Raw genomic sequence first — 13,065 nt, forward strand, 5'->3', positions numbered from 1 at the left:
CCCTTTTTCTGTCTGCTCCTAGGAAGGAATCAGTGGGGGCCACCCTGAAGTGACCATGAAAGTGCCACTGACAGTGGAGATGACTCTGTGTGACAACTCTGCTCCCAAACTACCCCAAAAATCTGCATTTTAGGAAGGTGCCAGCCAGGGTGAGGTTGTAGAACAGCCCAAGAGCTCTCGGCAAACTGCTGAGAGGAAACCCAGCTCAGCCACCAAGTGATTTACTACCTAAACAAACCTTGCAACGAGCTCCAGGAAGGGAAGGAGCATTTCACTTGTTAGGAGGAGAGCCTAAATACTGGATTTATCTGATTCAAGAGTCCCAAGCTTTTATTGGGCTATTTGTACCTAATTTGTTTTATGGGAGCAGTCCCAGGCCGAGTTGAATTTCCCAGTGTTTTTATTCAGCTCTAAGGAGAATTCCTTCTCCCTTGGCAGCCTCCTCTCCTGCTGGGCACCAGCAGCACCATTAACTGCTGCAGTCTGGAACTGCAGAATTGGGCAGAAATTACTATTTTCCCTTTTTTCCTGCCTCTGAATGATATTCTGAGCAGCTGCTCTTTGTTCTCTCTACACTGAGGCCACTGCTCTTCATTCTCATTCAGCTTCTCAAGGCAGGAGATCATTTTCATAGTCCTGCACTTCATGTCTCATTTTTCCAGAAGGGAATGAGCAAAAAACATGTTTTAACAGCACCCTGGTGAGTTACAGAATATTCACAGGGTAATCCATATTTTATCTGTCTTCTCCATCAAAATAGGCAAATTTTTCAGAGATTTGGCACTTGGATGAAAGCATATTCCAAATGAGGGTTGCTGGCTTCACCAAAAAATCCACTTTGACCTGGAAACACCAGAATTCCTCCTTGGAATCCATCTGATTTATCAGTTACACAAAACTAGGCTTCTTCTTTTCACCCTCCTAAAGCCTTTGGATCCATGTGAAAAATCTTTCCCTCCCTTAGGATAATTCTAGCTTTGCTCAAACTTCCTTATTTCAGTAAAAGATGGAGCACCCTTTAAGGCTCTAATTTCAGTGTGGTGTGTATTAAAAAACTTGTGTTTTCTGAAGGGGCAAACTGGGTTCTGGAATCCTCTTTCCTTAGCAGGGAGAGCAGATCTTTAAAATATATAATCCAGCTCTGTTCCAAGTAAAGCTTTCACTCAGATGAAAACATGTTCAGGGCATTTAACTTGATTAGGGGAAATTTACTATTCCAATTCCTTTTTTTGTCACCATCCTCCCATTAAAATTTATGAGGGCTGATTAGTACATGATATTTTTTTCTGTGTTTTTTTTAATCACAGAGCATCTTTAAAAAAGGAAATGAGGGCTCAGCTCTGGCAGCTGCACTTCCTTGCAAGCACAGTTTAAAGCAAAGGTTTCCATATTAATTTAATGTCCACTTTAGGGGGGAGGTAGCTTTACATTCTAATTAATGAAAATTACTACATGTTCACAAATCAGCAAATTGGTTTGCAGGGAAAGACTCTGAGGTTTCAGCTTTCAGAATCTCCAACATTCCTGCACCAGGTCCCCCTGGGGACTCTCACCTCTCCTGGCATTAATTCCTGCCAAAGCCCCATCCCTCCTGTACAGCCAAAATCAGTTTTCAAATCAGAAAAAAAGCACCAAGGCAGACAAAAAATAATGTGGTTTCATCCATCCTTTTTTTTTTCTCTTTTAAAGCATAAATGAAATTAGCACCATCGTGACTGAGGAACACTCCTTGATGTCAGATAAGCATTCACTGCAGGCCTTACCAAGTGGGTTTGAAGCTCATTCAATTACAGAGCATGACTTTATTCAATTAGAAGGGTGAAAAAAAAAGGTTGAGAGTATGCCTGGGAACATTCCAGCACAATTTCCATCTTAATAATTTGCAGCACTGCAGATTGTCATGTCACTTTCTGCAGTATCTGGAAGGCAGAGCAATAAAACCACCCCAGGTTTCCTTGTTGGGTTTGTAAAAAGGAGACTTCAAGAGAGGGTCCAAGATGAATCTTTGAGATGCACATATTCAACATTTATTCACTGGACTGCATGGAGAGCATTGCAGTTATAATGAATTTGATGATGCTGCCTCTTAATTTCATAATGCATCTGTGTCATTGGATCAGAATTTAATTCACTTTTCACTTTAGCTTGATTTATTGTTCTCTTTAGCCCAGTTTCTTTAATAAACAGGAATGTTAGAAAAGGGCTTCTTGAAAACAGGGAATTGGGATTTCTTGGGATTTAATGTAAGAGCCTCCAGTTTAGGGCACCTGGTCCACCTGCAGTCAGGGCTAAAGAACATTTATTACCTTGGGCATTTTCTTCTGCAGATAAAGGAAGAAATTGCTTCAGTGCTACCACCAGGTTACAGATTTGAGTTCCTATCAGTGTACAAGACCACAACATCATAACCATTAAAAATCAGGAACACGGGTACTTTGTCTTATTTTTTTCACAATCAGGTATCTCTTCCTTGGTCCTTAAGAGAAGGGGAAAAAAAATCAGATTAGTGCAGATTAGTGGGTTTAAAACCCTTTACAGAAACTTCATATATTTACATTTTATACCTTCATTCCAGGTATAAATGTTGCCAAAATTAAATTAAAGGATGGGTTTTCTCCTCTGTCTCCAGCAAGCCAGCAATATTTAACCCTTGTCCTCACTGTCCAGAACTGAAGAGTTGTTACCTTTAAAAAAGAACCTGTAAAAAAGACAATACCGTAAGAAAAGAACTTTTAATAATCTACGGCTAAAATGTAAGAAAATTTATTGAAATTCAGAGGATTAACTGAGCCTGAAAAAGTCTCTTTTCCCCTCCTTTCTCCAAAGTCAGCTCTGTTGTCTCCCCTCCAGCCTCCCTCAAAACCAGGTATGGAAACATCTTAGAGCAGAAGACATTGGGGGGGATTCTTTAGGACATTTAATAATGTAGTAAACATATGGGGAACCAATCAAAACACTTCATTGTGCCAACAATACAAAAAGCAGAGGAGAGAGGCAGCACCAGTGGCTCAGTCCTTGGACCCCTGCTCAGTGGAAGAGGCTGCTGTGGTGCAGAACATCATGGGCAGACCCAAAGGTCAGCACTTCCTTGTGGAACTTGCTGAGCTGCATCTTGATTTTCTTCAGGGCAGCAGTTGATGCCTTCGTCTTGTAGCTCATGGCTTTCAAAAGTTTATCAGCCAGGTAGTGCAGCCAGAGGACGTTGCTGTGTGGGTGATAGTCAGTCCAGCTGTTGGAGTTCTCCTCTTTCATTTGCTTGTAGATGTCAAACTGGTAGTCCCCAGTGCCTTGGAAGAGCTCCAGGTCCGTGGAGAGGTCACAGAAGACGGTGAGGCCGTCCTTCTCCAGGCGGGACAGGGTGTAGTCGATGATGCTGACGTGGATGCCAGCTGTGGGGATGGAGTGTGTTTCTCCACCCAGCACGTACTGAAGCTCTCTCACGTCCGTGCTTTTGACCAGCACGTTCCCCCAGTGCAGGTCCCTGTGCTCGAAGTGCAGCTCCTGCTCTGCCACCGCCAGGGACGCGGTGACCTGGTGCAAAATGCTCCTGGCTGATGCCACCGAGGAGAAGCTGTGCCTCATGCACTCCAGGTCCCTGCCTCCAAACTCAAACTCCAGCACCATGAACAGCTGCTGGGCCCCAAAAAAGTCTGGCCGGTCGTTTTCTGAGCCTGTTTCTTTGTGGAATTTGTCCCAGGCTTCCAGGAGATACCTGGGATAGGCCCCTTGGACACAGTGCACAGAGTACAGGCTGATGAACCCCACAGTTTTGTTCACAGAGCCCTCAGACAGAAGACTGAGTTCTTTTGAAATTATTACCTCAGGCAGAATCTCCCCAAAGCTCTTCTGAGCTTCACCATTTATTTTTTCTGTCCCTTCAATGGGAATTATCTTTAAGGCCACAGGTCCTCTCTCGCTGTCAATCTGGAACACCTCTCCAAACACCCCTTCTCCAATTTTCTTGCAATCTTTCATCTTATTTAAAGGAATGCATTCCTCAAAAGCAATAGGCCCCTCCTGGTTGCATTCTCCAAACACTTTGTCAGCATCTGTAAGGAGCAGCTCCAGGACAGAGGAGGAATCCCTGGGAGCCAGCAGGACCATGGAGGAAGCAAACGAGGAGCAGCTCTGAGCTTTACCAGCAGACAGGCTGGCTTGGTACCCCGAAAGCTGGGATTTCCCTGAAGGGGTGCAGAGGATGCTGCTGGAGAAACTTTCATCTGTGGTCACTTTCTTCTTTTTATGGAAGCCCAGAGATGCTCGAACTCTAGCCCAGGAATAAGAGTTATTGAGGAGTGAAGAGTCATTGTCTCTGACACCTACAGACACCTCCAGGGCTCCCTTCCGAGTTCGTTTTTGCCTCGTCTGGAGTCTGAAAAGGGAGTTACCGGGCTGCTGCTGCCTCTTGTTCTTGGGCCTTCTTGGGCGGAGCCTGCTGTGCCTGCCCCAGCGGCTGGCACTGAAGCCACTGATACAAGCTTTCCTGCAGGTGCTGCCCTCCCCAGCGACACCCTTGGTCCTTTTGTGTTTGTCCTCCAAGATTCCTTGGCGGCCCACGGGAGATCCTAGCTGCAGGCAGGCAGGTTGAACATCGGCCTGATTGTTGAGTTTCATGCTTTTCAATCTCCTTGGCACTTCCAGAGGGTCCAGGACCACCACTGGGACAAGCCGGTACTCCTCGGCCAGGTCTCTCTGACAGCTCAAGCCTCTTTTGGCTGAATCTCTCGTGAGATGAGATGGAACCTCACAGGGCTCCTCACGAGTGCCACCGTCAGAGGGCACAGGGGGCTGTGGCTCGCCCTCCACGGGTGGCAGCGCTTCCTGGGCAGCGCTTGGGGCTTCCAGCGGGGACGGGGCAGCTTGTGCCCGGCAGGGTCCCCGCACCGCCGACCTCAGAACACGGCAGGACTCGCGCAGCCCGGGCTCACAGCTCCGAGCCAAGCCTTGTGGTCCGAACCACTCAGGCACCTCCTCGCCAGCGCCCAGCAGCGACGGCCGCGGCAGGCAGGAGTCGCCCAGCCCCGAGCCGCCCTCGATGGTGGTGCTGAGCAGGAGCGAGCTGAGGCGCACGGGCGGGCCGCGGCGGCGGCGGCGGCGGCGGCGTTGCAGGGGGCTGTCCCCGGGCGCCGAGCCGCTGTCGGCGGTGGAGCTGAGCAGCAGCGGGGCCCGGCGGGGCGGCGGGGCCCATTGCGGGGTGCTGCACAGCAGCGGCGGCCGCGCCGCGCACAGCGGGCCCTGCCGGCGGCGCCGCGAACCGCGCGGCGGGGACGGGCACGGCGAGGGCGAGGACAGCGACGGCGGCGACCCCCGGGGCTCCTCTCTGCGCCCGCGGGGCTCTTTGCCCTGGCTCCACTTCTTCTTCCCCGCCGGTTCCCGGTTCTCCTTTCCCCGGCCCCGAGTCTCCTGCCGCCGCCTCCGGTTCTCCGGCTTCCGGTTCTCCTTCTCGGCCGGTTCCCGGTTCTCCTTCCCGGCCGGTTCCCGGTTCTCCTTCTCGGCCGGTTCCCGGTTCTCCTTCCCGGCCGGTTCCCGGTTCTCCTTCTCGGCCGGTTCCCGGTTCTCCTTCCCGGCCGGTTCCCGGTTCTCCTTCTCGGCCGGTTCCCGGTTCTCCTTCCCGGCCGGTTCCCGGTTCTCCTTCTCGGCCGGTTCCCGGTTCTCCTTCCTGCGAGTCCGCAGCCGCCGGGCCCAGGCGGGGCGCTTACCCGGGGCCTGCGGGGGGCGCTTGCCGGGCGGCGAGAAGTCGGGGTCGTCCGAGTGGGCGGAGCCGGCGCTGGAAGCGGAGAGGGCGCTGGAGGCGGAGAGGGCGCTGGAGGCGGCGGAGGTCGAGCTGAAGAGGCGCTTGCGGTCCTGCGGCGGCGAGATCCATCGCTCGGGCGGCGGCAGCGGGCGCAGGTAGCCGGCGCGCCGCGAGTAGGTGCGGAGCAGCCGCGGCTGCAGCGGCATGGCGGGGCCGGGCGGGCCGGGCCCTCTGAGGGAGCCCGCCCGCCGCCCGTTCGAACGGGTATCGCGAGAGCGCGCGAGAGCGGCCGCCCCGCCCGCAGCGCGAGGGGCGGGGCCAAAGGGCGGGACACGCCCACCGGGCACGCCCAGGACACGCCCCCGCCCGGTGCCGCTCCCGGTGTCCCGCCCGGTGTCCCGCCCGGTGCCGCTCCCGGTGTGCCGCTCCTGGTGTGCCGCTCCCGGTGCCGCTCTCGGTGCCGCTCCCGGTGTGCCGCCGTGTCCCGCCCGGTATCCCGGCGGTGCTGGGGCGGGACACAGCCGCGCGCACCCGTGGCAGCCGCCCCGTGGCGTTTCAGGACCGCCGGGATGGGCGGTGCCGGCGCTGCTCCATCCACACTCTGAGACACGTATAAATGAATTAATTTATACACCTGTGTTCTGTACCTGTGCACGGAATACACCCGGATTTGTGCGTTACACCTCTGTACAGAACGTGTCACGTTAGCGGGAGGCTGGGAGCCTCAAAGCCAGGGTGGATAAAGCCTTGAGCAGCCTGGGATAAGGGGATGTGTCCCTGCACGTGGCAGAGAGGTGGGGAATAGATGATCTTTAAGGTCCCTTCCAACCCCAGCATTCTGGGATTCTGTGTATTCATGTATTCTAGACATGTGTAAAAATACGATTTATTTCGGGGATTCCCACCTCGTGGGGTGAATTTGAAAGCCCTGCAGGTTTCCGTGTCACTGTCGCAGCTGTCACTCGGGCTGTGGACAGGGCACGCAGCTTGGTGGCAGCACAGCACTGGGTTCCTGCAGCCTGAGCCAGGCGTTGCTGGAAAGCAGCTGATGTTTTGTTCCTTTGGTTTCTGTTTCCCATTGTTCTTCAAAAGCTTAAAGGGTTGTTCTGCTGATCCCTGGGGGGGAAAAAAATCAGGGGGAAATGATCTTCAGCAGGGAACTCCACCTGAAAGAGGAGAACCTTACACCGAGGAGTGAGGATCACACAGGCAGCCTGGACCTTCCCTGGGGGCAGCAACAAGTGAGACATCCAGATGGTTTTGCTGAGCACAGAGAAGCAATCAAGTCCCAGAGTTAAATTCTGCACCTTTTGTTCTGCCTCTGAGTTCAGTGAAATCAGGTTTTGACTGTAGGACAGAAGCAGAGGGAGGATATTTGCCACTGCAGAGCAGAAAATATTTAGGGTTCTGCGTGGAGCTCTTGTACTGATGCAGTTAAAGCAGAGGCCTCCTGTTCTGTCAGGGATTTCATCCTGAATGCTCCCCCTTCCCTACTGAACACAGGGAAATCTTTAATTATTTAATCTGAGAGACTGACCCTGGTGATTTATCAGCTGCAGGTTATCAGTAATTGCAATTTGGAGGGTCTGGGGAAAGAAGATGCCTGGCCAGACCTCGCGTTCTTCCGGTGAAATGATCTCAGACACCCCGTTGTGGATTCCAAACAAAGTCAAGGACAGACACTTGGTAGTGTTCCTTTCTCTGTCTCCTATTTTTGTGTTTGTTTTATTTATTTCTGTCATGTTTGGTTGACCATAAACCCCACAGATCTAATGTGTGTTTGTAGGCAGCAGCAGAATAAACAAAGATTTCTCATTCAGACCTTCAGAAGACAAAAGAGTTCCTGTCTCCTTTGGCCTAACCAATATTGCCTGGTGGAAAAACAACAAACAATCCTTCTCTCCTTTATTTTTCTAGTTTCTTCTCTGAATTAAGCTTCCTTCATTACTTGGATGCCTTTTGTTGTCCCTCATGGCTCTCAAGGAGGTCAGCTCTTGCAGTGGATAATGCTATTTTCCTTTTTAGGTGGTTTTTTTTTTTCTCCTAAATGCATTACAGGGTTCTGTGACTTGTAATTTCCGGCGAGTGCCATCCACCATTTAATTCTTTGCAATCACTGCAGCAGATGCCAAACACATTTGCAGTAATTGGATGGCACTTAAGGGATTAGCCAAAACTGCCAAGACTCAACTCATCCAAACCACAGCTGGCTTTTTGTGAGCTTTCCATGGGAGCCTGGCCGTGTCTGCTTCTAAATTTATTTGCAATCTACATTTTGAATAAAGTCCCCTGTGCAGGAGCCTGGCTGAGTGGCCCTGACTTTGTGGCATGTTTGTGGCACCTCCCTGAGGGACAGAAGATTTGGAAATGCCTCATCCAGGGTCAGGAGCCACCTGTCCCCAGCCAGGTGAAGGAGCTGGCAGTCAAAGGGACTCTCATGTGCAAGTCAAAAAGGGAAATTCCTTGCAGTGAAGATTCAGCCTCTGTCCCTTGAGAAGAACTGAGAGATGCTACATTATTTGCATCTTTAACTGGTGACAATTAGACTTCATTGGGTCATTTAGTCCCTTGCTATGAACAAGACTGCTTTTGTTTGAGCATCCACAACTTTGGGGCCAGGTGTTGCAGAGCAGCTGCTGCAGATCTCCCAGAGGCCTTGGAGCTGCCAGCATGGTTCATGACCTTTCTTTCTGCCTCGTGCAAAGGTGGCAGAGGGTTTGCAGAGCCACAATTTCCTCCTTTCATCATTGTGGGCCCCCTCACTTATCTAGCTTTGCATTTCTTCACAGTTTTGTGCCTCCCACAGGAGGACAGGATGTGTTTTGTGATGCTGCTTCAGTCAGGGGGGACACCAGCTGCTTATAGCTTTGTCACACAGCAGGAAGATCCCCAAACCCTGGGTTTCCCTCGGTGTGCTCAGGAGCTGCCAGGTTTGTGTGCAGAGCTGTGGGAATGCAGTGACCTGGGCGCTGGCAGGAGAGAGGGAGCTCAGCTCATCGGGAGAAGGCCATCAGTATTTCTTCACTGTAAAGCACAGGGCACTGGCATTGATGCCTCAGCTGTTAGATTTTATATTTTGCATATTCTGTGCTGCTTTAGTGTGTAGTTCTGAGCTTCATATTATGGGATGGTGAGCTCTCTTCACAGAGCAGGGAGACAATACAATTCCTTCTCCAGCTGGGGACCAAGGACAAATGATCCAAACCTCAGGCCCAGGAGCACAAACAACGTGGGCTGGAGAGAGAAAAACAAGCAGGATGGGACTGCATGGGCTAAAGCTGGAATGGGACAATGAACTCCAGTGTGCCAATGGAGCAGAGCTGATCCCAGTGAGAGCCCCCAGGAGTGCTCGTGCATTTTGGGACCATTTGGGTTCATCTTGGGTGCAGCCCTGGCTGGGCTCTTGTGCTGCCCAGGGTGGATCCATTGATGAGATCCTTTTAATAAATCCCTGCTTTATTCTTTAACTCCTCTAGTCTCTGCTCTAGGTCAGCCTTGACAAGGCATCAAGGTAAAAGCATCAGAGGTGAGCCATGCAGAGCTTTGTTGGGGCAGCTTTGTTTGGATGGTAATTGAATTGTAGCTCTAAAGAGACGTTTCCTGTCCTTATTACAGCAGGCTGAACAGCTGTGTGGGGCTGCAGTGCCACAAACAGATTGCTTTGGCTGGATCCAGCTGGTCTGTGCAGCACAGCTGGGACACATCAGCCCTGCTGAGCTGGGAACTGGTTACAGCATCAGGGCCACGCTGGTTTAGAGCACACCTGAGGTCAGCTCAGGTGCCAGGCTGAAACTTCTTCCTCTGGGGCTCAGGTCTGAGTAGCTTTGCTGTGGCTGCAAGGAGTTACCAGCTGGTCATTCCAGGAGGAAAGGGTGGGGGCCACATTCTAGACTTTCTAGCTGTGTCCATGAGAAAGGTGAAGGAAGGGATGAAGGATTCTCCTCAGTGCTTGCAGCAAGGTAAGAGCTGGCAGAGGTATCAAGTCAGGACCAATTTCATGTCTTTGTGTTACCAAAGAAGTAAATACTATTCTGTTGGGTGTATTCAAGAGCAGGGTTTCACCTTTAAATCTGTGGTTAATGTGAATACACTTTTTATTAAACCCCTTCAGCTTTCAGGATTTGATTCAACATTCTTTTATTTCCCAGTGATGCTTTTATTGTCTGACCCTAGGAGGTGAATTCATTGCAACACAGCACTGCTGGTCCAGCTATCCTTGCACTCAGCCTCTCAGCAGTGCTTTATGTGCACTTTTATTAATTTCTCTTACCTGATTCAGTGCCAGCTCCCTCACAGAACAGGGCATGATGGCTTGGTTTCATTACATGTGCACTATTTTTCCTTCTCCTCTGATCCTCTTCCTCAAGCACTTTCCCTTCTTGGGCTGGGGGAGAGCAGTGGGTAAATGTTCCAGCTAATAATAACAACATTCCTGCACTCTGCATAGGGGATTCAGGATTTGGGGAGGAACGTGGAACACATTCAAAGGCTGAAAATGGCTCTCCTGGAAATGGAGGGCTGAATCAAAGACAGAATCTGTTCTGCAATGTCAGCACTCTCCCATTTCCCTTCTCTTCCTACAGACAGTTCTGGATGCTCCTGTGGATTGTGACAGAAGCTCTCCCCACAATTCCATTTCCATTGAGGCTGGGTGTGCAGCTGCTGGTTAGGGGGATAAAGAGTGGCTAATTGACCCAGCCAAGGATTACAAGAGAAGCTGAACAGAGTGTTTTCCTCCTTGGGCTCCACACATTTCTTTGTTCTTGCCTCCAAAGCTGTCACCTTCAGAGAGCAGCTCATGCCTGATGTTACTGATTTCTGGGGACATGAGCTGTGGTTTGAAGCAACTTCCTCTCTCAGCTTTGACTCTTCACCTTGTTTTTTTGCAGATGTTGGCTTACAAGCGTGACAAGAAATGTAGATACTAAGTGACAAATGTAGAGAGCTGACCTCTGCCTTTTCTCTGATCATTTCCTTGCCAAATCCCCTCTTTCTTTCCTCCCTGTCTCTGCTATTTCAGGCGCTGCTCTGGTGCCTGATTCTGACAGAAGATGGATCTGCACCACTCAAACATTTGCTGCAGGAGCATTTCAGTGCTGGAGAAACATCCCAGCATTTCTGAGTCAGCCTTTGGGAGCCGGGTGGGGATCAGTCGGTGCCTGGAGGGATCATTTGGCATTGGAAGTGACCAGGATGAGTGCCCAAAATCCCAAAAGCAGCCGTGGTGAATCACAACTGTCCTGGCCAGGGCTGTCTGCCACTGCCTGCAAAGCAGATGCTCTGTTTGGGTGTAATTTAAAGATATTATTGGGCTGATCTTGAAATCTTTCCAGCGTCAGATGTGACCTTGCAGCATTTCAAATGCCCCTGGATCAGGGCAGAGGTTGAAAGCTTAATTTTCAGTCCCTTCAGGTGGCATTTAGAGGCTGAGATCAGCTCTGGGGCAGCTGAACAGTGACAGGTGGAGGAAAAGTCAATGAGGAGCAGTCAGGGCAGACAGGAATGTGCATCCTGTGAGTATGTGTGAATTATGAGAAGGCAGTCGCTGTCAGCAGTGTGAGGAATTAAATACAGGTGTGACATGACAGGAATTGAAGGGGAAAAAAAGAGAAAGGAGGAGTTTCAGGCATGGAGGAGAAATCCTCCCTGGGAGAATTCCCAGACTGAGCAAACAGCCCTCGTGGGAATGGAGCAGGACTAGGTTTGGTTTTTTTTTGGTTTTTTTTTTGGTTTTTTTTTTCATGGGAAATTCAAGATGTGGAAGTCAAAAAGGGAAATTCCTTGCAGTGAAGATTCAGCCTCTGTCCCTTGAGAAGAACTGAGAGATGCTACATTATTTGCATCTTTAACTGGTGACAATTAGACTTCATTGGGTCATTTAGTCCCTTGCTATGAACAAGACTGCTTTTGTTTGAGCATCCACTAGACTTGATTTCCAGGCAAGAAAAAAACAAAACCCCAAGGATGTGAAAACCAGGTGATAAAAAAACACCCATAAAAGCATGCCACAAAGTCCCAGCTCAATTGTTTTTGCAGCTCAGTGCAAGCTAAACTTCTGCAGCAACAGCATTGTCAGCAAAAATTGAGTTTGTGCTGAGCACTATTCTGAGGCACATTTGATACAAATGGAAACTTTTTATTCCAAAACAGCTATTCCACTTCTGCCTCTACTGATGCCTCCAAAACCGCAAGAAAGTATCAGGTTTGCATTCTCTTTTTTATTTTCATGTCAGTGATCAAACGTGGTTTACACCTTCAGGCCTCACCTAGAGCAGAACATTTCTCACTCTAGGGATTTTCTTTTTTAACCTTTCTCAGATTAATTGACAGTGTAAATACTTTCCCAGATTAATTGACCTGGAAAATAACTACAAAGGCTCAGGGCAGAGCTGCTCTGGCAGCCACCAGGTTACAAGGAAGCCACAGGCAGGTTTGTGTTCTAGTTTTGCAGGTGCTGGAGAAAGGTTTCTTTCCCTTTGCAGAGGAACTCCAGGGATGGCTCTGGGATGAGGGATAAAATGAGTTCTTCATTCCTTATGACGCTGGTTGTGAGTCTCTTGTGATTTGGAGCAACTTCATTAAAAACCAGATCCATCTGCTTAAATTTGATATGGAATTTAAGGAGGATGAAGGACAAAATTTTCAGAAAGCCTGTGATCTTGAGAATGATTTTCCCAGGGAAGGGATTGGTGCAGGGCAGTTTCTTCATTTTTCTGCCTAATAGAAATAAAAGGAGATACAGGAGCGCAGTAATTGTTATTGGCAAACAGAGGCCAATTACAGGAAATTATATTTCTTGAAATGAGTTTAGCAGTTACTGGCTGCCTCTGATTCCTTGCTGCCGAGAGCTGGGGAGCAGAGGCAGGTGCTGTGTCTCTGCCCCTGGCCTGGTGCTGTTGGTCCCTCGTGACCCAGGATGGAATTGGGGCAGCTCCAGAAGCCTCATGAAACCGAGATCTGGAGCTTTTGCTGCATGGAGGGGCATTTGGGGTAGGGTGAGACAGGCCTGGCCGGGAGCTCCTTGCCCACATTGTTTTCTGAAACAAAGCCAGGCTGCTCACCCTCTGTGCTTGTTTCCTCACGTCCAGTTCCTGGAAAGCATTGATTTATCCTTAGGCACATGCAGAATTTGTTGGTGAGTTTCTTAATTTGGGTTTTGGTGTGAAGGAGCGGGAACCAGGCAGGTGTTTTGGCTGACAGACAAGAACCCTGGTTCTCATTGCTCATGCAAACGTTTAAGAAATCAAAAATTTACCCCAACGGGTTGTCACCCTGTAAAGGCTGAAGAAAGGCTTTAATCGCTAAGGAATGGTGAGAAATGCTGTACCTGT

The 13,065-nt window shown here is 49.9% G+C and overlaps 1 protein-coding gene across 1 annotated transcript; it reads right to left on the minus strand.

Moving 5' to 3' along the window:
* Window positions 1–1,077: 1,077 nt before the first annotated feature.
* On the minus strand, window positions 1,078–6,027 carry HASPIN (histone H3 associated protein kinase). The gene has a single exon (XM_068210538.1). The coding sequence runs from the start codon at window positions 5,938–5,940 to the stop codon at window positions 3,028–3,030; it is 2,913 nt and encodes a 970-aa protein (XP_068066639.1). The 5' UTR covers window positions 5,941–6,027; the 3' UTR covers window positions 1,078–3,027.
* Window positions 6,028–13,065: the final 7,038 nt, after the last annotated feature.

This window comes from Anomalospiza imberbis, chromosome 20 (assembly GCF_031753505.1).
Source record: "Anomalospiza imberbis isolate Cuckoo-Finch-1a 21T00152 chromosome 20, ASM3175350v1, whole genome shotgun sequence".
NCBI lineage: Eukaryota > Metazoa > Chordata > Aves > Passeriformes > Viduidae > Anomalospiza > Anomalospiza imberbis.